Below are 25,149 nucleotides of genomic sequence, written 5' to 3'. Positions count from 1 at the left end.
ATTTGGACAGAGACGACATTTTTCTAATTTTGGTTATAAACATTACCACAATGAATTTTAAGCAAAACAATTCAGATGCAGTTGAAGTTCAGACTTTCAGCTTTCATTTGAGGGTATCCACATTAAAATTGGATGAAGGGTTTAGGAGTTTCAGCTCCTTAACAAGTGCCACCCTGTTTTTAAAGGGACCAAAAGTAATTGGACAATTGACTTCAAGGCTATTTCATGGACGGTGTGGGCAGTCCCTTCGTTATGTCATTCTAAATTAAGCAGATAAAAGGCCTGAAGTTGATTTGAGGTGTGGTGCTTGCATTTGGAAGGTTTTGCTGTGAAGTAAACATGCGGTCAAAGGAGCTCTCCATGCAGGTGAAACAAGCCATCCTTAAGCTGCGAAAACAGAAAAAAAAAACATCCGAGAAATTGCTACAATATTAGGAGTGGAAAAATCTACAGTTTGGTGCATCCTGAGAAAGAAAGAAAGCACTGGTGAACTCATCAATGCAAAAAGACCTGAGCGCCCACGTAAGACAACAGTGGTTAATGATCGGAGAATAATCTCCATGGTGAAGAGAAACCCCTTCACAACAGCCAACCAAGTGAACAACACTCTCCAGGAGGTCGGCGTATCAATATCCAAATCTACTATAAAGAGAAAACTGCATGAAAGTAAATACAGAGGGTTCACTGCACAGTGCAAGCCACTCATAAGCATCAAGAATAAAAAGGCTAGACTGGACTTTGCTAAAAAACATCTAAAAAAGCCAGCACAGTTCTGGAAGAACATTCTTTGGACAGAAGAAACCAAGATCAACCTCTACCAGAATGATGGAAAGAGAAAAGTATGGCAAAGGCGTGGTACAGCTCATGATCCAAAGCATACCACCTCATCTGTAAAACACGGCGGAGGCAGTGTGATGGCTTGGGCATGCATGGCTGCCAGTGGCACTGGGTCACTAGTGTTTATTGATGATGTGACACAGGGCTGAAGCAGCCGAATGAATTCTGAGGTATTCAGACCCACACTGTGTGCTCAGATCCAGCCAAATGCAGCCAAACTGATTGGTCGTCATTTCATACTACAGATGGACAACGACTCAAAACATAAAGCCAAAGCAACCCAGGAGTTTATTAAAGCAAAGAAGTGGAATATTCTTGAATGGCCAAGTCAGTCACCTGATCTCAACCCAATTGAGCATGCATTTCACTTGTTAAAGACTAAACTTCAGACAGTAAGGCCAACAAACAAACAGCAACTGAAAACCACCGCAGTGAAGGCCTGACAGAGCATCAAAAAGGAGGAAACACAGCGTCTGGTGATGTCCATGAGTTCAAGACTTCAGGCAGTCATTGCCAACAAAGGGTTTTCAACCAAGTACTAGAAATGAACATTTTATTTAAAATTATTTAATCTGTCCAATTACTTTTGGTCCCTTTAAAAACAGGGAGGCACATGTTAAGGAGTTGAAACTCCTAAACCCTTCATCCAATTTTAATGTGGATACCCCCAAATGAAAGCTGAAAGTCTGAACTTCAACTGCATCGGAATTGTTTTGTTTAAAATTCATTGTGGTAATGTCTATAACCAAAATTAGAAAAATGTTGTCTGTGTCCAAATATATATGGACCTAACTGTATATCTCCTACATACACACAATATGTGCAGAAAACCAGAGTATACATATATCATTAAATGACAGCGACACATGAACAATGACAATACAGTTACATACACCAATACTGGAAAAAGAGACATCATTACATCATTAGACTGTAAATCTGCACATTTACTAATAGACAATTTTGAACATGTAGAGACTGTTAATTTCTACATGAATATTCGTAAAAAAATAGCACTTTATAAAGAAAAGAACAAAGAAAAAAAAAATCTCTGATCAAACAATCCATTGAGAATATTTATTTAACCCCTTTCCGACATCGGGCGTAATAGTCGGTATCCCTCCCTTTGATGTGTGTTCCGGCGGTGAGGCCACATCTTTCCAGGGACATGTCAGCTGTTTTGAACTGCTGACATGTGCCCACAATAGCCGCGGGTGGAATCGCGATCCGCCCACGGCTAATAACTAGTTAAATGCCGCTGTCAAACTCTGACAGCAGCATTTAAGTGGCGCTTCTGGGTATCGTGCTGGAAATACACACATCCGTGACCCGCGTCACGTGATGGTGGGTCACTGGTTCGTCGGCATGACACCAGAGGTCTCCCGGAGGCCTCTATGGTTGTCACTGCCGAATTGCTGTGAGAGCTTCCCAGTGGTCGGCGCTCATAGCAAGTCAGTAATTCAGCTACATAGAGGCGAACTGATCATTGCCTCTATGTAGCTGAGCCGATCGATATGTGACAGCTTCTAGCCTCCCATGGAGACTCCCAAGCATGCCAAAAGTTAAAAAAAAATGTTTTAAAAAATATTAAAAAAATAAAAAAAATATAAAAGTTCAAATCACCCCCTTTCGCCCCATTCAAAATAAAACAAGGAAAAAAAAAAATCAAACACACATATTTGATATCGCCGCATTCAGAATCGCCCGATCTATCAATTAAAAAAAGGATTAACCTGATCGCTAAACGGCGTAGTGAGAAAAAAAGTAAAAACGCCAGAATTAAGTTTTTTGGTCGCCACGACATTGCATTGAAATGCTGTAACGGGCGACCAAAAGAAAGTATCTGCACCAAAATGTTATCATTAAAAACATCAGCTCGACACGCAAAAAATAAGCCCTCACCCAACCTGAGATCACGAAAAATGCAGAGGCTATGGGTCTCGGAAAATGGCACAATTTTTTTTTTTTTTTTAAAAGAAAATGTGGAATTTTTTTTACCACTTAGATAAAAAAGAACTTAGACATGTTTGGGGTCTATGAATTCATAATGACGTGGAGAATCATAATGTCAGGTCAGTGTTAGCATTTAGTGAACCCAGCAAAAAAGCCAAACAAAAAACAAGTGTGGGATTGCACTTTTTTTGCAATTTCACCACACTTGGAATTTTGTTCCCGTTTTCTAGTACACGGCATGGTAAAACCAATGGTGTTGTTCAAAAGTTCAACTTGTCCTGCAAAAAAAAAAACCCTCACATGGCCATATTGTCGGAAAAATAAAAAAAGTTATGGATCTGGGAAGAAGGGAAGCGAAAAAAGAAAACCAAAACCGAAAAAAGCTCCAGCTTCATGCACACGATTCGGGTTTTAAGGATCTATAATTCGGCACCTTAATAAGTTCCCATGCTGTGCGTACACCTCATTTCAAATGAGAGGATAGTTTTGTTTTTTCTCTCCCACACTGCAATACAGAAAATGTGCAATGTTCCACCATATGCTATTACTACAAGGGTAAGAATAGGTTCAATGGGAAAATACAGCGCTATACAGAGGCACAAAATATAGTGGGACCCCGGGGATTTAGAGTTCGGTAATACTAAACAGTGTGAGTGTGTGAACGAGACCCAAAATCAACTTTTACAAGACACACAGCCAGATACACAAAAGAGAAAGGAGTCCATTTGGAAACATGAACTTGTGCTTTCTCAAAACAGAAATTGATGTCATATAGATAGGCTATGCCATGAAGGTTTGTGGAGGAGATCCAAGCTCTACAACCACCACCAACTCCAGGAACTAAGTACATGGTACATAGGAACTACAAGTCTCCATCCATTGGGATACATCTATATTGCGAGTCTATACACAGCTTATAGTGAGGTAGCTCTGTGCCAAAGGCAAGCCAAAGGGGGTCTTGCTCAAGGAATTGGTTTGGTGGTGATATAAGCTGCTGGATCCACGAACCAAAAAATGTCAGCATTAAACCCTTTCCCAGCACTCAGCCGCCCCAGAAGTAGCGTATCCATTAGATTCCATGTTCCATATTTGAATTTTTGTTCTGAACTGGAGCTTCTGAGCAGCACTAACACCCAGGCTGGACACATCATTTTGCTGCAGGGGCTCTTACAGCATGTTGATTGTGAGATTTTTATGTATTATTCATACCATGTAATTTGCCTGGGTCATATTTATCATATATAGAGATCAAACTTTTTATTCATTGCTTGACAGGGTTGGTCACCCCATTGTGGTTGATCATGTTTTGAGTCATGTTATTGACCTATTAATTGTTTTTATATTTTCTGTGTAGCTTTCATCAATAAAGGATAATTTTATCGTATTATGTCTGGGGATCCCACTTCATATAGCTTGTCTTTTTCTTGGTTTATGTATTAGTGCTCATCACTATAGGTGATCCCAGAGTTACTTACAGTGGTGCCCTCCTGTCCCCCTTGTCTTACATTACGAGTGTCAGGAATGTGTCAATGATAAACTCTTTCTTGGATATGGAAGGTATACAACAACTGATGTTGTGCTTTTTGTTCAAAACAAATAAAAATGTACGAAGCCAGGCATATAAATAAGGCAAAGATCACCAACAGTGGTAAAAACTACAACTTCCAGCATGTTACAGGTTATCGAGCCCTGATCTAAGTTGTCAGCGGTAGCTTATCTCATGCAGGAGCGAGGCACTAGGCATGTCGATTTCCAACATGCCTGATCCTCATTTCCACTTCTTGCAAGTTGCTCCAATTCTTGCTTTTACCAGGAGACTAGAAGTTCACAAATGCAGAAAAGTTTAATAACCAATTTTAAACTGGAAACATGCATCATCATGCAACTAGAAACCATTCCTGTGGATGATCAGTTAATGCTTTGTTTTGGCCAAGAAAACATCCATTTTCCTTTTGACCATATGAATGTGCTATGGAGAGCCTGATACACTGACTAGTTAGGCAGAATATAGCAACATATTTGGTCTAGATATTAACAGTATTCTAGTTATTCTTTTTTTGCTCAGTATATGCTACCAATGTTCTAGGAGAGTCTGTAAACACAGACCTGACCCGCCAACTTGTCATGGCATCAGTACAGCATCCATTCCTGGAGACATGCATTTTCCAAAATAACGTGCTGCGAGTTACAGTACCTGGGCCACACCAGTGACAGTTATGACGCCCCTACACTTGGGCTGCAACGTCATAATCCCTAGGGAAATCCTGCCAAAAAAAGGAAAAACATTTGCACATTTTCCAGTTTGCCAACATCAACTTTACACTTCCTAAACATCTCCTTCCCCCTTCTAGTCCACAGTCACAGTGTGCGCAATGCTCAGCTCAGACTGGGACACAAAACCGGTCCTTTTGTAAAATTAAATACACCAGCACCAAACTAAGTAATTGGAAACATTGGAGAGGTAAGAGGAGCTTTGTGGGCCTAGACAATGATTAGCCATGTATATTAAATGCCTTCAACCCATTCGATGTCTCCGGTGAAGTAAGTGGACCAGAGACGATATGAATAGGTTTAGTTTGAAAGTCCCAAGTATGTGTGACGGACCCAGATAGGAAAAAAAGTGGTTGAGAATGTTCAGGATTTTCCATAACTGTTTAACAAACACAAAAGTATAAGCTAATAGGACACAAGTATGAAAACCAGGTGGAATTCACAATAACCGGAAATTATTGTTTCCTGTATGTGAGCAACATGATCTGGTGAAATTGGTAACAGTCTGGTCCAGTCAGGGGCAAAGTTACTGTACATGTGTATAGTGAATATAAAAGGGCAGAAGTCCTCAGAAAAAAATAAAAATGTACAGTATAAAGCTAGACACACAAATAATCCAAACGTATAAGAGAAGTAAAATAGGGGGACCCATGGAAGCGCAGTTCAGCGCGAAACGGCCATCGTCAGCACTGGCTCGCACATCCTGTAAACCAACTCTCATGACGTTTTAATCATTGAATAAAGAATGAAGTTTTAAAGGACCCAGTGAGTGCTATCCTAATTGTTTCCTTAACATGCTATATACACGTTTTTTTCTGAAATAGCCACAGCTACTGTAGATTGGAGCACGTGTGACCAAAAAGACTTGAACCCGTACAGCTGTGCAGTTGTTTTTTTCTAATTGGAGCACTAAAATATATATATCTATATATATAATTGTCTAAGGGGTACTTCCGTCTGTCGTAACGGAAATCCCGGGGCGGGATTTACCGCTTCACTTTTTACTATTAAAAACATAGTTAAAAATAATAATTTAAAAAAAAAAACATTATATTCTCACCGTCCGCGCCAGCCTTTCCCAGTCCTCGCGACGCTCCGGTCCCAAGAATGCATTGCGGCAATGAACCGAGATCACGTGGCGGTCTCGCGAGACCGCTACATGATCACGGGTTATTGCCGCGAGGCATTACTGGGAAAGGAGCGTCGCGACGAGCATCGCTAAAGACCTCAGCTGGATCCGGGGGCCGACGGAAGGTGAGTATATAACTATTTTTTATTTTCATTGTTTTTTTAACAGGGATATGGTGCCCACATTGCTATGTACTACGTGGGCTGTGTTATATACTGCGTGGGCTGTGTTATATACTACGTGGGCTGTGTTATATACTATGTGTCATGTCGGACGTTGTTCAGACCAGATCGTTCGACAGACAGTGGTAATTCCGCTTTTGACCACTATTTGCTCATTGGCGTCGGCTAGATTTTATCTAGCTGTTCCGCGGTTAATTTACCTGATCCTCGGATTGGAAGCTGGGCCATGCCCATTGCCTTTAAATAGTTCTCCTGATCATTGGGCGTCGCCGATTATAGCTTCTGTCTTGTGCGTTGTTATCTCGGTCTGGAGTGGAGAGCTGGTTGTTGGAGATTCGTTGCTGGTGGTGTATTTTCCTTAGGGTACTGTCTCACAGTGGCACTTTGGTCACTACGACGGCACGATCCGTGACGTTCCAGCGATATACATACGATCTCGCTGTGTCTGACACGCAGCAGCGACCAGGGACCCCGCAGAGAATCGTACGTCGTAGCAGATCGTTTGAAACTTTATTTCGTCGCTGGATCACCCGCTGTCATTGCTGGATCGGTGTGTGTGACACCGATCCAGCGATGTGTTCGCTTGTAACCAGGGTAAACATCGGGTTACTAAGCGCAGGGCCACGCTTAGTAACCCGATGTTTACCCTGGTTACCATTGTAAATGTAAAAAAACCCACTACATACTCACCTTCTGATGTCTGTCACGTCCCTCGCCGTCAGCTTCCCGCACTGACTGTGAGCGCCGGCCGTAAAGTAAGAGCAGAGCACAGCGGTGACGTCACCGCTGTGCTGTGCTTTACGGCCGGCACTGACACAGTCAGTGCGGGAAGCTGACGGCGAGGGACGTGACAGTCACCGGAATGTGAGTATGTAGTGTTTTTGTTTTTTTTACATTTACAATGGTAACCAGGGTAAACATCGGGTTACTAAGCGCGGCCCTGCGCTTAGTAACCCGATGTTTACCCTGGTTACCCGGGGACTTCGGCATCGTTGGTCGCTGGAGAGCTGTCTGTGTGACAGCTCTCCAGCGACCATACAACGACTTACCAATGATCACGGCCAGGTCGTATCGCTGGTCGTGATCATTGGTAAATCGTTTAGTGTAACGATACCCTTAGTCTTATTTACTCCTTCCTATATTTGTATTTATTTTGCCCTGCACATTTATAGTGTATTCCTGAGTGACTGCGGCGTGGTGTATATTTTCCTTTATCCTTGTCTGTGCTAACTGTGGGTATTGGTGTATTACCTCTTCACTGGGTGGTGGGCGGAGGTTTCAGCCTAGGGTTGAAACAGGAGACAGGGTGAGGTTCGAGGCCTGGACATGCACACCATCAGTGTAAATTCCAGGTAGAGGGTCAGTCAGGATTTCCCTAGTCTGAGGGAAATTGCAGGGGCCCGGGTTATTAGCTCTCGCTCACCTAGTCTCCCCGTGACATTATAATTGGCCCAACAACAAAAAAGAGAAGGAAAAAAAAAAAAAAAGGGTTTATTTTTTTTCTTTTGTCATGGATCCCATGACTTCCATAACCCGCCAGTTGGAGGCGCTGTCCCTACAGGTCACTGAGTTGAGGGGGGCAGTGCAGCAACAGGGACTAGCAGTATCTAATGTGCAAGCTGGAGCGACAGGAAGTGTTGCTGAGCCTAAATTCCCTTTGCCTGAAAAATTTGCTGGGGAACGCAGTAAATTTGTTTCTTTTCGTGAAGCTTGCAAACTATATTTCCGTATGCGCCCGATCTCCTCGGGTAATGAGGCTCAGCGTGTGGGCCTGGTGTTGTCATTGTTAAGCGGGGATCCCCAAGCATGGGCGTTTTCTTTGCCATCTGATTCTGCTGCATTTGACTCTGTGGAGAGTTTTTTTTCCTCTCTTGGAAAAATCTACGATGAACCTGACAGAATGGCTCTAGCAGAATCTAAGATACGCACTATTCGCCAGGGGGAGCGAGTTGCAGAGGATTACTGTTTTGAATTTCGTTGCTGGGCGATCGATACACAATGTAATGATCCAGCATTGCGCAGTCAGTTTATTTATGGGGTTTCTGGAAGGGTTAAAAAAGCCCTTCTGATGTACGAGACTCCTGCTTCTCTAGACTCTGCTATGAGTCTGGTTGTCTGCATTGATCGCCGTTTGCATCAGGGGGAGCATGAGACACCGCCTATGGGAGAGGGTTTAGGTTCACGAGAGGTTGCTGCAGGTGAGCCCACGGAGCCTATGCAAATCGCAGGGGTGTCACATGTGAAGCGTCGAGCCCCTGAGCTCAGGAAGCAGGGAGCCTGTTTTTACTGTGGTAAAACTGGTCATTTTATTAACATCTGTCCTCTGCTGTCTAAGAAAAACGCAACGGCGGAAAACTTCTAAGCTCAGAGGGTGTGGAGGAGACCAATCTGAGCTTATGTATATCCTCCATGGTGGTTTCTCAATGCATGCTCCCTGCTAAGGTTTTTATCGCTGGCAGTGAGCTGCCAATTACTGTTTTTGTGGATAGTGGTTCAGCCACAAATCTCATTGATGAGTTTGTGCGCACAGCAGGTTTTAGGATTGAAAAACTGTCTCATCCTATCCGCGTGGTCACCATCAATGCTGCTCCTCTCTCTCAGGGGGAGATTACTGAATTTGTGGCTGAGGTGAAACTCCACATTGGAGTTCTACATTCCGAGCGGGTTACATGTAAGGTGCTCAGGAATCTTCCTGCTCAGGTGGTTTTGGGTTTTCCTTGGTTGTCCATGCACAACCCGGTAATTGACTGGAAAACTCAGGACATAATTCAGTGGAGCGAGTTCTGCCAGGAGAATTGCCTGGCCACATGTGTGGCTGCGGTGACTTCAAGCGTTCCGGAGTCACTTCTGGATTTTGTGGATGTGTTCTCTGGAAAGGGTTGTTCAGAGTTGCCGCCATATCGTCCCTATGACTGTTCTATCAGGTTTAAACCAGGGACCAAATTGCCTAAAGCAAGGATGTTTAACATCTCCGGTCCGGAGAGACAAGCATTAAAGGATTACATTGCTGAAAGTTTGAGCAAAGGGCACATCAGGCCTTCATCATCGCCTGTGGCAGCAGGGTTCTTCTTCGTGAAGAAGAAAGATGGCGGATTACGCCCGTGTTTGGATTTCAGGGAGTTGAACCAGATTACGGTTCGTGATCCATACCCGATGCCACTGATACCAGATTTGTTCAACCAGGTGGCGGGTGCTAAGAGGTTTACCAAGCTTGACCTCAGGGGGGCGTACAACCTCATAAGAGTCCGTCAAGGTGATGAGTGGAAGACGGCTTTTAATACCCCTGAGGGTCATTTTGAAAATTTGGTGATGCCTTTTGGGTTGACTAACGCACCTGCAGTGTTCCAACATTTCATCAATGATGTGTTCTCGCATGTTTTGGGGAAATTCGTTATCGTGTACCTAGATGACATCCTCATATATTCTTGCGACCGTGATGCTCATTTAAATCATGTCAGGCAGGTGTTACAGCTTCTCAGAGAGAATAAGCTGTATGCTAAACTTGAGAAATGTGTATTTTCTGTTCAAGAGTTACCTTTCTTGGGTTATATTGTGTCTGCTTCTGGTTTTAAAATGGACGCCGCTAAGGTGCAAGCAGTGCTGCATTGGGAACGTCCTGATAACCTGAAAGCACTTCAGCGGTTCCTTGGGTTTTCTAACTACTATAGGAAATTTATCAAGGATTTTTCCATCATTGCTAAACCGCTAACTGACATGACTAAAAAGGGTACCAATTTCTCCGTTTGGCCTGAGGCTGCTGTGCGCGCATTTGAATTTCTTAACAACAGTTTTGTTTCAGCCCCCATTCTTGTGCAGCCAGACGTATCTAAACCCTTTGTTGTGGAAGTCGATGCGTCTGATGTTGGTGTGGGGGCGGTACTATCTCAAGGCTCGTCTTTGAGTGGTTTGCGTCCGTGCGCCTATTTCTCCAAGAAACTGTCATCCGCCGAACGTAACTACGATATCGGCAACAGGGAGTTGTTGGCAATCAAGTTGGCCTTTGAGGAATGGCGACACTTCTTGGAGGGGTCAGTACATCAGGTTACTGTTATTACCGATCATAAGAATCTGCTGTATTTGGAGTCAGCCAAGCGTCTGTCCCCCAGGCAGGCTCGCTGGGCAATGTTTTTCACGCGGTTCAATTTTGTTGTCACTTACAGACCGGGGTCTAAAAACACTAAGGCGAATGCTCTGTCCAGGTGTTTTCCGGGGGGGTGAACCTCGGGAGGATCCAGTACCCATCCTCCAAAAGGGTGTTGTGGTTTCGGCTCTCACTACCGAGGTTGAGACTGAGATTGCCGAGGCTCAGGAGGAGGTACCATCTGAGCTTCCCATCAACAAATCTTTTGTACCGCTTCATCTCCGCTTAAAGGTTTTGGCGGAACATCATGATGCTGTCCTGGCTGGCCACCCAGGGGTTAGAGGTACCTTGGAGTTGGTGTCACGTCGGTTTTGGTGGCCCAAGATCCGACAGGACGTGGTCTCATACGTGTCAGCTTGTACCACGTGCGCTAGGGTTAAGACGCCCAGCTCCCGTCCTGTTGGCACACTACTTCCTCTTGAAGTACCTAGTAAGCCATGGATGGAAATCTCCATGGATTTCATCACTGATTTGCCCTCATCAGCTGGGAACACGGTCATCTTGGTGATTGTTGATCGGTTTTCTAAAATGTTGCACTTTGTGTCTTTGCCTTCGTTGCCTAACGCTAAGACTCTGGCTCAGGTATTTGTGCAGGAGGTGGTCAGACTTCATGGGGTTCCGTCTGACATCGTGTCTGATAGGGGGTCTCAGTTTGTGGCAAAATTTTGGAAAGCATTTTGCTCACGGCTGGGGATCAAGTTGTCTCATTCTTCGGCGTTCCATCCTCAGTCAAATGTTCAGACTGAGCGTATAAACCAAAATTTGGAACAGTACCTACGCTGCTTTGTCTCCGATAACCAGAAGGAGTGGTCTACCTTTCTTCCTTTGGCTGAGTTTGCCATCAATAATCACCGCCAGGAGTCGTCTGGGGAGTCTCCGTTTTTTTGTGTTTACGGGCTACATCCTCAATTTTGTACCTTGAGTCAGAGGGGCTCTTCCGGCGTTCCGGAGGAGGATCAGTTAGGAGCACAATTGTCATCAGTCTGGAGGAGAGTTAAACAGCGCCTGTTGAGGGTGGGTGCTAAGTACAAACGTGTGGCTGACAGTAGGCGTGTGCCAGGTCCGGACCTGAGTGTGGATGACTGGGTGTGGTTATCCACAAAAAACATAAGACTCAAAATACCATCCCTTAAATTGGGTCCACGGTTTATTGGTCCATTTAAGGTCACCGCCGTCATTAACCCAGTAGCGTACCGATTGGAGCTCCCTACGGTGTATAAGATACACAACGTGTTCCACAGGTCTCTTCTAAAGAAGGTGGTGGGTTCTGTGGATGCGGCGCCTATGCCAACTCCAGTCTTGGTGGATGGTAATTTGGAGTTTGAAGTCTCCAAGGTGGTTGACTCTCGTGTAGTGCGTCACACTTTACAGTACTTGGTACACTGGCGTGGTTATGGGCCTGAGGAGAGGTCCTGGGTACCAGCCTCGGATATTCATGCGGATCAGCTGGTCAGGTTTTTTCATCGTCGCCATCCAGACAAGCCGGGTCCTATAAGCCGTGAGGCCCCTGGGGTCCCTCGTAGAAGGCGGGGTACTGTCATGTCGGACGCTGTTCAGACCAGGTCGTTCGACAGACAGTGGTAATTCCGCTTTTGACCACTATTTGCTCATTGGCGTCGGCTAGATTTTATCTAGCTGTTCCGCGGTTAATTTACCTGATCCTCGGATTGGAAGCTGGGCCATGCCCATTGCCTTTAAATAGTTCTCCTGATCATTGGGCGTCGCCGATTATAGCTTCTGTCTTGTGCGTTGTTATCTCGGTCTGGAGTGGAGAGCTGGTTGTTGGAGATTCGTTGCTGGTGGTGTATTTTCCTTAGGGTACTGTCTCACAGTGGCACTTTGGTCACTACGACGGCACGATCCGTGACGTTCCAGCGATATACATACGATATCGCTGTGTCTGACACGCAGCAGCGATCAGGGACCCCGCAGAGAATCGTACGTCGTAGCAGATCGTTTGAAACTTTATTTCGTCGCTGGATCACCCGCTGTCATCGCTGGATCGGTGTGTGTGACACAGATCCAGCGATGTGTTCGCTTGTAACCAGGGTAAACATCGGGATACTAAGCGCAGGGCTGCGCTTAGTAACCCGATATTTACCCTGGTTACCATTGTAAATGTAAAAAAACCCACTACATACTCACCTTCTGATGTCTGTCACGTCCCTCGCCGTCAGCTTCCCGCACTGACTGTGAGCGCCGGCCGTAAAGTAAGAGCAGAGCACAGCGGTGACGTCACCGCTGTGCTGTGCTTTACGGCCGGCACTGACACAGTCAGTGCGGGAAGCTGACGGCGAGGGACGTGACAGTCACCGGAATGTGAGTATGTAGTGTTTTTGTTTTTTTTACATTTACAATGGTAACCAGGGTAAACATCGGGTTACTAAGCGCGGCCCTGCGCTTAGTAACCCGATGTTTACCCTGGTTACCCGGGGACTTCGGCATCGTTGGTCGCTGGAGAGCTGTCTGTGTGACAGCTCTCCAGCGACCATACAACGACTTACCAATGATCACGGCCAGGTCGTATCGCTGGTCGTGATCATTGGTAAATCGTTTAGTGTAACGATACCCTTAGTCTTATTTACTCCTTCCTATATTTGTATTTATTTTGCCCTGCACATTTATAGTGTATTCCTGAGTGACTGCGGCGTGGTGTATATTTTCCTTTATCCTTGTCTGTGCTAACTGTGGGTATTGGTGTATTACCTCTTCACTGGGTGGTGGGCGGAGGTTTCAGCCTAGGGTTGAAACAGGAGACAGGGTGAGGTTCGAGGCCTGGACATGCACACCATCAGTGTAAATTCCAGGTAGAGGGTCAGTCAGGATTTCCCTAGTCTGAGGGAAATTGCAGGGGCCCGGGTTATTAGCTCTCGCTCACCTAGTCTCCCCGTGACATTATAATTGGCCCAACAACAAAAAAGAGAAGGAAAAAAAAAAAAAAAGGGTTTATTTTTTTTCTTTTGTCATGGATCCCATGACTTCCATAACCCGCCAGTTGGAGGCGCTGTCCCTACAGGTCACTGAGTTGAGGGGGGCAGTGCAGCAACAGGGACTAGCAGTATCTAATGTGCAAGCTGGAGCGACAGGAAGTGTTGCTGAGCCTAAATTCCCTTTGCCTGAAAAATTTGCTGGGGAACGCAGTAAATTTGTTTCTTTTCGTGAAGCTTGCAAACTATATTTCCGTATGCGCCCGATCTCCTCGGGTAATGAGGCTCAGCGTGTGGGCCTGGTGTTGTCATTGTTAAGCGGGGATCCCCAAGCATGGGCGTTTTCTTTGCCATCTGATTCTGCTGCATTTGACTCTGTGGAGAGTTTTTTTTCCTCTCTTGGAAAAAATCTACGATGAACCTGACAGAATGGCTCTAGCAGAATCTAAGATACGCACTATTCGCCAGGGGGAGCGAGTTGCAGAGGATTACTGTTCTGAATTTCGTTGCTGGGCGATCGATACACAATGTAATGATCCAGCATTGCGCAGTCAGTTTATTTATGGGGTTTCTGGAAGGGTTAAAAAAGCCCTTCTGATGTACGAGACTCCTGCTTCTCTAGACTCTGCTATGAGTCTGGTTGTCTGCATTGATCGCCGTTTGCATCAGGGGGAGCATGAGACACCGCCTATGGGAGAGGGTTTAGGTTCACGAGAGGTTGCTGCAGGTGAGCCCACGGAGCCTATGCAAATCGCAGGGGTGTCACATGTGAAGCGTCGAGCCCCTGAGCTCAGGAAGCAGGGAGCCTGTTTTTACTGTGGTAAAACTGGTCATTTTATTAACATCTGTCCTCTGCTGTCTAAGAAAAACGCAACGGCGGAAAACTTCTAAGCTCAGAGGGTGTGGAGGAGACCAATCTGAGCTTATGTATATCCTCCATGGTGGTTTCTCAATGCATGCTCCCTGCTAAGGTTTTTATCGCTGGCAGTGAGCTGCCAATTACTGTTTTTGTGGATAGTGGTTCAGCCACAAATCTCATTGATGAGTTTGTGCGCACAGCAGGTTTTAGGATTGAAAAACTGTCTCATCCTATCCGCGTGGTCACCATCAATGCTGCTCCTCTCTCTCAGGGGGAGATTACTGAATTTGTGGCTGAGGTGAAACTCCACATTGGAGTTCTACATTCCGAGCGGGTTACATGTAAGGTGCTCAGGAATCTTCCTGCTCAGGTGGTTTTGGGTTTTCCTTGGTTGTCCATGCACAACCCGGTAATTGACTGGAAAACTCAGGACATAATTCAGTGGAGCGAGTTCTGCCAGGAGAATTGCCTGGCCACATGTGTGGCTGCGGTGACTTCAAGCGTTCCGGAGTCACTTCTGGATTTTGTGGATGTGTTCTCTGGAAAGGGTTGTTCAGAGTTGCCGCCATATCGTCCCTATGACTGTTCTATCAGGTTTAAACCAGGGACCAAATTGCCTAAAGCAAGGATGTTTAACATCTCCGGTCCGGAGAGACAAGCATTAAAGGATTACATTGCTGAAAGTTTGAGCAAAGGGCACATCAGGCCTTCATCATCGCCTGTGGCAGCAGGGTTCTTCTTCGTGAAGAAGAAAGATGGCGGATTACGCCCGTGTTTGGATTTCAGGGAGTTGAACCAGATTACGGTTCGTGATCCATACCCGATGCCACTGATACCAGATTTGTTCAACCAGGTGGCGGGTGCTAAGAGGTTTACCAAGCTTGACCTCAGGGGGGCGTACAACCTCATAAGAGTCCGTCAAGGTGATGAGTGGAAGACGGCTTTTAATACCCCTGAGGGTCATTTTGAAAATTTGGTGATGCCTTTTGGGTTATATTGTGTCTGCTTCTGGTTTTAAAATGGACGCCGCTAAGGTGCAAGCAGTGCTGCATTGGGAACGTCCTGATAACCTGAAAGCACTTCAGCGGTTCCTTGGGTTTTCTAACTACTATAGGAAATTTATCAAGGATTTTTCCATCATTGCTAAACCGCTAACTGACATGACTAAAAAGGGTACCAATTTCTCCGTTTGGCCTGAGGCTGCTGTGCGCGCATTTGAATTTCTTAACAACAGTTTTGTTTCAGCCCCCATTCTTGTGCAGCCAGACGTATCTAAACCCTTTGTTGTGGAAGTCGATGCGTCTGATGTTGGTGTGGGGGCGGTACTATCTCAAGGCTCGTCTTTGAGTGGTTTGCGTCCGTGCGCCTATTTCTCCAAGAAACTGTCATCCGCCGAACGTAACTACGATATCGGCAACAGGGAGTTGTTGGCAATCAAGTTGGCCTTTGAGGAATGGCGACACTTCTTGGAGGGGTCAGTACATCAGGTTACTGTTATTACCGATCATAAGAATCTGCTGTATTTGGAGTCAGCCAAGCGTCTGTCCCCCAGGCAGGCTCGCTGGGCAATGTTTTTCACGCGGTTCAATTTTGTTGTCACTTACAGACCGGGGTCTAAAAACACTAAGGCGAATGCTCTGTCCAGGTGTTTCCCGGGGGGGTGAACCTCGGGAGGATCCAGTACCCATCCTCCAAAAGGGTGTTGTGGTTTCGGCTCTCACTACCGAGGTTGAGACTGAGATTGCCGAGGCTCAGGAGGAGGTACCATCTGAGCTTCCCATCAACAAATCTTTTGTACCGCTTCATCTCCGCTTAAAGGTTTTGGCGGAACATCATGATGCTGTCCTGGCTGGCCACCCAGGGGTTAGAGGTACCTTGGAGTTGGTGTCACGTCGGTTTTGGTGGCCCAAGATCCGACAGGACGTGGTCTCATACGTGTCAGCTTGTACCACGTGCGCTAGGGTTAAGACGCCCAGCTCCCGTCCTGTTGGCACACTACTTCCTCTTGAAGTACCTAGTAAGCCATGGATGGAAATCTCCATGGATTTCATCACTGATTTGCCCTCATCAGCTGGGAACACGGTCATCTTGGTGATTGTTGATCGGTTTTCTAAAATGTTGCACTTTGTCTTTGCCTTCGTTGCCTAACGCTAAGACTCTGGCTCAGGTATTTGTGCAGGAGGTGGTCAGACTTCATGGGGTTCCCTCTGACATCGTGTCTGATAGGGGGTCTCAGTTTGTGGCAAAATTTTGGAAAGCATTTTGCTCACGGCTGGGGATCAAGTTGTCTCATTCTTCGGCGTTCCATCCTCAGTCAAATGTTCAGACTGAGCGTATAAACCAAAATTTGGAACAGTACCTACGCTGCTTTGTCTCCGATAACCAGAAGGAGTGGTCTACCTTTCTTCCTTTGGCTGAGTTTGCCATCAATAATCACCGCCAGGAGTCGTCTGGGGAGTCTCCGTTTTTTTGTGTTTACGGGCTACATCCTCAATTTTGTACCTTGAGTCAGAGGGGTGTCATGAATCCCAATGGCTAGGGATAGCAAGGGACAAGCAAAGTAATACAAAATATCGGACGAGCTCTAGGGTGATGGAACCTGGGCTGACCGCTGCCATACGCCTGACAAACGCAACTAGAGATAGCCAGGGAGCGTGCCTACGTTGGTTCTAGACGCCACGCACCAGCCTAAGAGCTAACTAGTACTGCAGAGAAAATAAGACCTCACTTGCCTCCAGAGGAATGAACCCCAAAAGGTATAGTTGCCCCCCACATGTATTGACGGTGAAATGAGAGGAAGGCACACACATAGAGATGATATATATAGGTTCAGCAAATTGAGGCCCGCTGTAAACTAGAAAGCAGAACGATACAAAAGGGGTCTGAGCGGTCAGCAAAAAACCCTAATCAAAAAACCATCCTGAGATTACAAGAACCCATGTGCCAACTCATGGCACATGGGGAGAACCTCAGTACACTAGAGCTACCAGCTAGCATAGAGACATAATAAGCAAGCTGGACAAAAAACCAAACAACTGAAAATCAGCACTTAGCTTATCCTGAAAGATCTGGGAGCAGGTAGGCAGGAACCAAACAGAGCACATCTGAATACATTGATAGCCGGCAAGGGAATGACAGAAAGGCCAGGTAAAATAGGAAACACCCAGCCTCTGATGGACAGGTGGAAACCAAAGGCCGCAACCCACCAAAGTCACCCAGTACCAGCAGTAACCACCAGAGGGAGCCCACAAACAGAATCCACAACAGTACCCCCCCCTTGAGGAGGGGTCACCGAACCCTCACGAGAACCCCCAGGGCGATCAGGGTGAGCTCTATGGAAGGCGCGGACCAAATCAGTCGCATGAACATCGGAGGCGACCACCCAGGAATTATCCTCCTGACCATAACCCTTCCACTTAACCAAATACTGGAGTTTGCGTCTGGAAACACGAGAATCCAAGATCTTCTCAACAACATACTCCAATTCTCCCTCCACCAGCACCGGAGCAGGAGGCTCAACCGAAGGAACAACGGGCACCTCATACCTCCGCAACAACGACCGATGGAACACATTATGAATAGCAAACGATGCTGGGAGATCCAAACGAAAAGATACAGGGTTAAGAATCTCCGAGATCCTATAAGGACCGATGAACCGAGGCTTGAACTTAGGAGAAGAGACCTTCATAGGGACAAAACGAGAAGACAACCACACCAAATCCCCAACAAGAAGTCGGGGACCCACGCGGCGACGGCGATTAGCAAACTGCTGAGTCTTCTCCTGAGATAACTTCAAATTGTCCACCACCTGGTTCCAAATCTGATGCAGCCTGTCCACCACCACGTCCACTCCAGGACAATCCGAAGACTCCACCTGACCAGAGGAAAAACGAGGATGAAACCCCGAATTACAAAAAAAAGGAGAGACCAACGTGGCAGAACTAGCCCGATTATTAAGAGCAAATTCGGCCAGTGGCAAAAAAGCAACCCAGTCATCTTGATCAGCAGAAACAAAACACCTCAAATGAGTTTCCAAGGTCTGATTAGTTCGCTCCATCTGCCCATTCGTCTGAGGATGGAATGCAGACGAGAAAGACAAATCAATGCCCATCTTGGCACAAAACGTCCGCCAAAATCTAGACACAAACTGGGATCCCCTGTCAGAAACGATATTCTCCGGAATCCCATGCAAACGAACCACGTTCTGAAAAAATAAAGGGACCAACTCAGAGGAGGAAGGCAACTTAGGCAAGGGCACCAAATGAACCATCTTAGAAAAGCGGTCACACACAACCCAGATAACGGACATTTTCTGTGAAACCGGGAGATCAGAAATAAAATCCATGGAAATGTGCGTCCAAGGTCTCTTCGGGATGGGCAAGGATAACAACAACCCACTGGCCCGAGAACAGCAAGGCTTACCTCGAGCACACACTTCACAAGACTGCACAAAGGTACGCACATCCCTAGACAAGGAAGGCCACCAAAAAGACCTGGCCACCAAGTCTCTGGTACCAAATATTCCAGGATGACCAGCCAACACAGAAGAATGGACCTCGGAGATGACTCTACTGGTCCAATCATCCGGAACAAACAGTCTTTCTGGTGGACAACGATCCGGTTTATCCACCTGAAACTCCTGCAATGCACGTCGCAAGTCTGGGGATACGGCGGACAATATTACCCCATCCCTAAGGATACCAGTATGTTATGGTTCTCAATGGCAAGAGAACATAGCCCAGCAAACATAAGTACTAGCTCTTGGAAGGATGGAAACTAAACTGACCATGAACTAAACCTGCCGCACAACTAACAGTAGCCGGGTAGCGTTGCCTACGTTTTTTATCCCTAGACGCCCAGCGCCGGCCGGAGGACTAACTAATCCTGGCAGAGGAAAATATAGTCCTGGCTCACCTCTAGAGAAATTTCCCCGATAGGCAGACAGAGGCCCCCACATATATTGGCGGTGATTTTAGATGAAATGACAAACGTAGTATGAAAATAGGTTTAGCAAAATTGAGGTCCGCTTACTAGATAGCAGGAAGACAGAAAGGGCACTTTCATGGTCAGCTGAAAACCCTATCAAAATACCATCCTGAAATTACTTTAAGACTCTAGTATTAACTCATAACATCAGAGTGGCAATTTCAGATCACAAGAGCTTTCCAGACACAGAAACGAAACTACAGCTGTGAACTGGAACAAAATGCAAAAACAAACGAGGACTAAAGTCCAACTTAGCTGGGAGTTGTCTAGCAGCAGGAACATGCACAGAAAGGCTTCTGATTACAATGTTGACCGGCATGGAAGTGACAGAGGAGCAAGGTTAAATAGCGACTCCCACATCCTGATGGAAACAGGTGAACAGAGGGGATGATGCACACCAGTTCAATTCCACCAGTGGCCACCGGGGGAGCCCAAAATCCAATTTCACAACAGTACCCCCCCCTCAAGGAGGGGGCACCGAACCCTCACCAGAACCACCAGGGCGATCAGGATGAGCCCTATGAAAGGCACGGACCAGATCGGAGGCATGAACATCAGAGGCAGTCACCCAAGAATTATCCTCCTGACCGTATCCCTTCCATTTGACCAGATACTGGAGTTTCCGTCTGGAAACACGGGAGTCCAAGATTTTTTCCACAACGTACTCCAACTCGCCCTCAACCAACACCGGAGCAGGAGGCTCAACGGAAGGCACAACCGGTACCTCATACCTGCGCAACAATGACCGATGAAAAACATTATGAATAGAAAAAGATGCAGGGAGGTCCAAACGGAAGGACACAGGGTTAAGAATCTCCAATATCTTGTACGGGCCGATGAACCGAGGCTTAAACTTAGGAGAAGAAACCTTCATAGGGACAAAACGAGAAGACAACCACACCAAGTCCCCAACACAAAGCCGAGGACCAACCCGACGCCGGCGGTTGGCAAAAAGCTGAGTCTTCTCCTGGGACAACTTCAAATTGTCCACTACCTGCCCCCAAATCTGATGCAACCTCTCCACCACAGCATCCACTCCAGGACAATCCGAAGATTCCACCTGACCAGAAGAAAATCGAGGATGAAACCCCGAATTACAGAAAAAAGGAGACACCAAGGTGGCAGAGCTGGCCCGATTATTGAGGGCAAACTCCGCTAAAGGCAAAAAAGCAACCCAATCATCCTGATCTGCAGACACAAAACACCTCAAATATGTCTCCAAGGTCTGATTCATCCGCTCGGTCTGGCCATTAGTCTGAGGATGGAAAGCAGATGAGAAAGACAAATCTATGCCCATCCTAGCACAGAATGCTCGCCAAAATCTAGACACGAATTGGGTTCCTCTGTCAGAAACGATATTCTCCGGAATACCATGCAAACGGACCACATTTTGAAAAAACAGAGGAACCAACTCGGAAGAAGAAGGCAACTTAGGCAGGGGAACCAAATGGACCATCTTAGAGAAACGGTCACACACCACCCAGATGACAGACATCTTCTGAGAAACAGGAAGATCCGAAATAAAATCCATCGAGATGTGCGTCCAGGGCCTCTTCGGGATAGGCAAGGGCAACAACAATCCACTAGCCCGAGAACAACAAGGCTTGGCCCGAGCACAAACGTCACAAATGTGCACAAAGCCTCGCACATCTCGAGACAGGGAAGGCCACCAGAAGGACCTTGCCACCAAATCCCTGGTACCAAAGATTCCAGGATGACCTGTCAACGCAGAAGAATGAACCTCAGAAATGACTTTACTGGTCCAATCATCAGGAACAAACAGTCTACCAGGTGGGCAACGATCAGGTCTATCCGCCTGAAACTCCTGCAAGGCCCGCCGCAGGTCTGGAGAAACGGCAGACAATATCACTCCATCCTTAAGGATACCTGTAGGTTCAGAGTTACCAGGGGAGTCAGGCTCAAAACTCCTAGAAAGGGCATCCGCCTTAACATTCTTAGAACCCGGCAGGTAGGACACCACAAAATTAAACCGAGAGAAAAACAACGACCAGCGCGCCTGTCTAGGATTCAGGCGTCTGGCGGACTCAAGATAAATTAGATTTTTGTGGTCAGTCAATACCACCACCTGATGTCTAGCCCCCTCAAGCCAATGACGCCACTCCTCAAAAGCCCACTTCATGGCCAAAAGCTCCCGATTCCCAACATCATAATTCCGCTCGGCGGGCGAAAATTTACGCGAGAAAAAGGCACAAGGTCTCATCACGGAACAATCGGAACTTCTCTGCGACAAAACTGCCCCAGCTCCGATTTCAGAAGCGTCGACCTCAACCTGAAAAGGAAGAGCAACATCAGGCTGACGCAACACAGGGGCGGAAGAAAAGCGGCGCTTAAGCTCCCGAAAGGCCTCCACAGCAGCAGGGGACCAATCAGCAACATCAGCACCCTTCTTAGTCAGATCAGTCAATGGTTTAACAACATCAGAAAAACCAGCAATAAATCGACGATAAAAGTTAGCAAAGCCCAAAAATTTCTGAAGACTCTTAAGAGAAGAGGGTTGCGTCCAATCACAAATAGCCTGAACCTTGACAGGATCCATCTCGATGGAAGAGGGGGAAAAAATATATCCCAAAAAGGAAATCTTTTGAACCCCAAAAACGCACTTAGAACCCTTCACACACAAGGAATTAGACCGCAAAACCTGAAAAACCCTCCTGACCTGCTGGACATGAGAGTCCCAGTCATCCGAAAAAATCAAAATATCATCCAGATACACAATCAAAAATTTATCCAAATAATCACGGAAAATGTCATGCATAAAGGACTGAAAGACTGAAGGGGCATTTGAAAGACCAAAAGGCATCACCAAATACTCAAAGTGGCCCTCGGGCGTATTAAATGCGGTCTTCCACTCATCCCCCTGCTTAATTCGCACCAAATTATACGCCCCACGGAGATCTATCTTAGAGAACCACTTGGCCCCCTCTATGCGAGCAAACAAATCAGTCAGCAGTGGCAACGGATATTGATATTTAACCGTGATTTTATTCAAAAGCCGATAATCAATACACGGTCTCAAAGAGCCATCTTTCTTAGCCACAAAGAAAAAACCGGCTCCTAAGGGAGATGACGAAGGACGAATATGTCCCTTTTCCAAGGACTCCTTTATATATTCTCGCATAGCAGCATGTTCAGGCACAGACAGATTAAATAAACGACCCTTAGGGTATTTACTACCCGGAATCAAATCTATGGCACAATCGCACTCCCGGTGCGGAGGTAATGAACCAAGCTTAGGTTCTTCAAAAACGTCACGATATTCAGTCAAGAATTCAGGAATCTCAGAGGGAATAGATGATGAAATGGAAACCACAGGTACGTCCCCATGCGTCCCCTTACAACCCCAGCTTAACACAGACATAGCTTTCCAGTCAAGGACTGGGTTATGAGATTGCAGCCATGGCAATCCAAGCACCAACACATCATGTAGGTTATACAGCACAAGAAAGCGAATAATCTCCTGATGATCCGGATTTATCCGCATAGTTACTTGTGTCCAGTATTGTGGTTTATTACTAGCCAATGGGGTGGAGTCAATCCCCTTCAGGGGTATAGGAGTTTCAAGAGGCTCCAAATCATACCCACAGCGTTTGGCAAAGGACCAATCCATAAGACTCAAAGCGGCGCCAGAGTCGACATAGGCATCCGCGGTAATAGATGATAAAGAACAAATCAGGGTTACAGATAGAATAAACTTAGACTGTAAAGTGCCAATTGAAACAGACCTATCAAGCTTCTTAGTACGCTTAGAGCATGCTGATATAACATGAGTTGAATCACCGCAATAGAAGCACAACCCATTTTTTCGTCTTAAATTCTGCCGTTCACTTCTGGACAGAATTCTATCACATTGCATATTCTCTGGCGTCTTCTCAGTAGACACCGCCAAATGGTGCACAGGTTTGCGCTCCCGCAGACGCCTATCGATCTGGATAGCCATTGTCATGGACTCATTCAGACCCGCAGGCACAGGGAACCCCACCATAACATCCTTAATGGCATCAGAGAGACCCTCTCTGAAATTCGCCGCCAGGGCGCACTCATTCCACTGAGTAAGCACAGCCCATTTACGGAATTTCTGGCAGTATATTTCAGCTTCGTCTTGCCCCTGAGATAGGGACATCAAGGCCTTTTCCGCCTGAAGCTCTAACTGAGGTTCCTCATAAAGCAACCCCAAGGCCAGAAAAAACGCATCCACATTGAGCAATGCAGGATCCCCTGGAGCCAATGCAAAAGCCCAATCCTGAGGGTCGCCCCGGAGCAAGGAAATCACAATCCTGACCTGCTGAGCAGGATCTCCAGCAGAGCGAGATTTCAGGGACAAAAACAACTTGCAATTATTTTTGAAATTTTGAAAGCAAGATCTATTCCCCGAGAAAAATTCAGGCAAAGGAATTCTAGGTTCAGATATAGGAACATGAACAACAAAATCTTGTAAATTTTGAACTTTCGTGGTGAGATTATTCAAACCTGCAGCTAAACTCTGAATATCCATTTTAAACAGGTGAACACAGAGCCATTCCAGGATTAGAAGGAGAGAGAGAGAGAGAAAGGCTGCAATATAGGCAGACTTGCAAGAGATTCAATTACAAGCACACTCAGAACTGAAGGGAAGGGAAAAAAAAAAAAAAAAATCTTCAGCAGACTTCTCTTTTCTCTCCTTTCTCTGTCAATTAATTTAACCCTTTTTAGGCCGGTCAAACTGTTATGGTTCTCAATGGCAAGAGAACATAGCCCAGCAAACATAAGTACTAGCTCTTGGAAGGATGGAAACTAAACTGACCATGAACTAAACCTGCCGCACAACTAACAGTAGCCGGGTAGCGTTGCCTAATACCATCCTGAAATTACTTTAAGACTCTAGTATTAACTCATAACATCAGAGTGGCAATTTCAGATCACAAGAGCTTTCCAGACACAGAAACGAAACTACAGCTGTGAACTGGAACAAAATGCAAAAACAAACGAGGACTAAAGTCCAACTTAGCTGGGAGTTGTCTAGCAGCAGGAACATGCACAGAAAGGCTTCTGATTACAATGTTGACCGGCATGGAAGTGACAGAGGAGCAAGGTTAAATAGCGACTCCCACATCCTGATGGAAACAGGTGAACAGAGGGGATGATGCACACCAGTTCAATTCCACCAGTGGCCACCGGGGGAGCCCAAAATCCAATTTCACAACACCAGTAGGCCCAGAGTCTCCAGGAGAGTCAGGCACAAAACTCCTGGAAAGAGCATCTGCCTTCACATTCTTTAAACCTGGCAGGTATGAAACCACGAAATTGAAACGAGAAAAAAACAACGACCAACGAGCCTGTCTAGGATTCAAACGCCTGGCAGACTCAAGGTAAATGAGATTCTTGTGATCAGTCAAGACCACCACACGATGTTTAGCACCCTCAAGCCAATGACGCCACTCCTCAAATGCCCACTTCATGGCCAAAAGCTCCCGATTACCCACATCATAATTGCGCTCGGCGGGCGAGAATTTTCTAGAGAAGAATGCACATGGCTTCATCACCGAGCCATTAGAACTTCTCTGTGACAAAACCGCCCCCGCTCCAATCTCGGAAGCATCAACCTCAACCTGAAAAGGAAGTGAAACATCTGGTTGACACAACACAGGAGCAGAAGAAAACCGGCGCTTAAGTTCCTGAAAGGCCTCCACGGCCGCAGGAGACCAATCAGCAACATCAGCACCCTTTTTAGTCAAATCAGTCAAAGGTTTAACAATACTGGAAAAATTAGCAATGAACCGACGATAAAAATTAGCAAACCCCAAGAACTTCTGAAGGCTCTTAACAGATGTAGGCTGTGTCCAGTCACAAATCGCCTGAACCTTGAC

The 25,149-nt window shown here is 46.2% G+C and overlaps 1 protein-coding gene across 5 annotated transcripts in view; it reads right to left on the bottom strand.

Annotated features, from left to right (window-relative positions):
- The window catches only part of LOC143815261 (flotillin-2-like), a 113,144-nt gene that overhangs the window by 30,902 nt on the left and 57,093 nt on the right, over positions 1-25,149 (bottom strand). For 2 of the 5 annotated variants that reach the window (XM_077294323.1, XM_077294324.1), the window contains exon 3: positions 4,985-5,054. The exons of the other annotated variants lie outside the window; for them this stretch is intronic. In XM_077294323.1, coding sequence (XP_077150438.1) covers positions 4,985-5,054 — 70 coding nt within the window. The remainder of the gene's footprint in view (positions 1-4,984; positions 5,055-25,149) is intronic. 5 annotated transcript variants of the gene reach the window in all.

The sequence above is a fragment of the Ranitomeya variabilis genome, chromosome 3 (genome assembly GCF_051348905.1).
Source record: "Ranitomeya variabilis isolate aRanVar5 chromosome 3, aRanVar5.hap1, whole genome shotgun sequence".
In the NCBI taxonomy this organism is placed as follows: domain Eukaryota; kingdom Metazoa; phylum Chordata; class Amphibia; order Anura; family Dendrobatidae; genus Ranitomeya; species Ranitomeya variabilis.
Note: the sequence above shows the minus strand (reverse complement) of the source record. Positions and strands in the feature narration are given on the sequence as shown.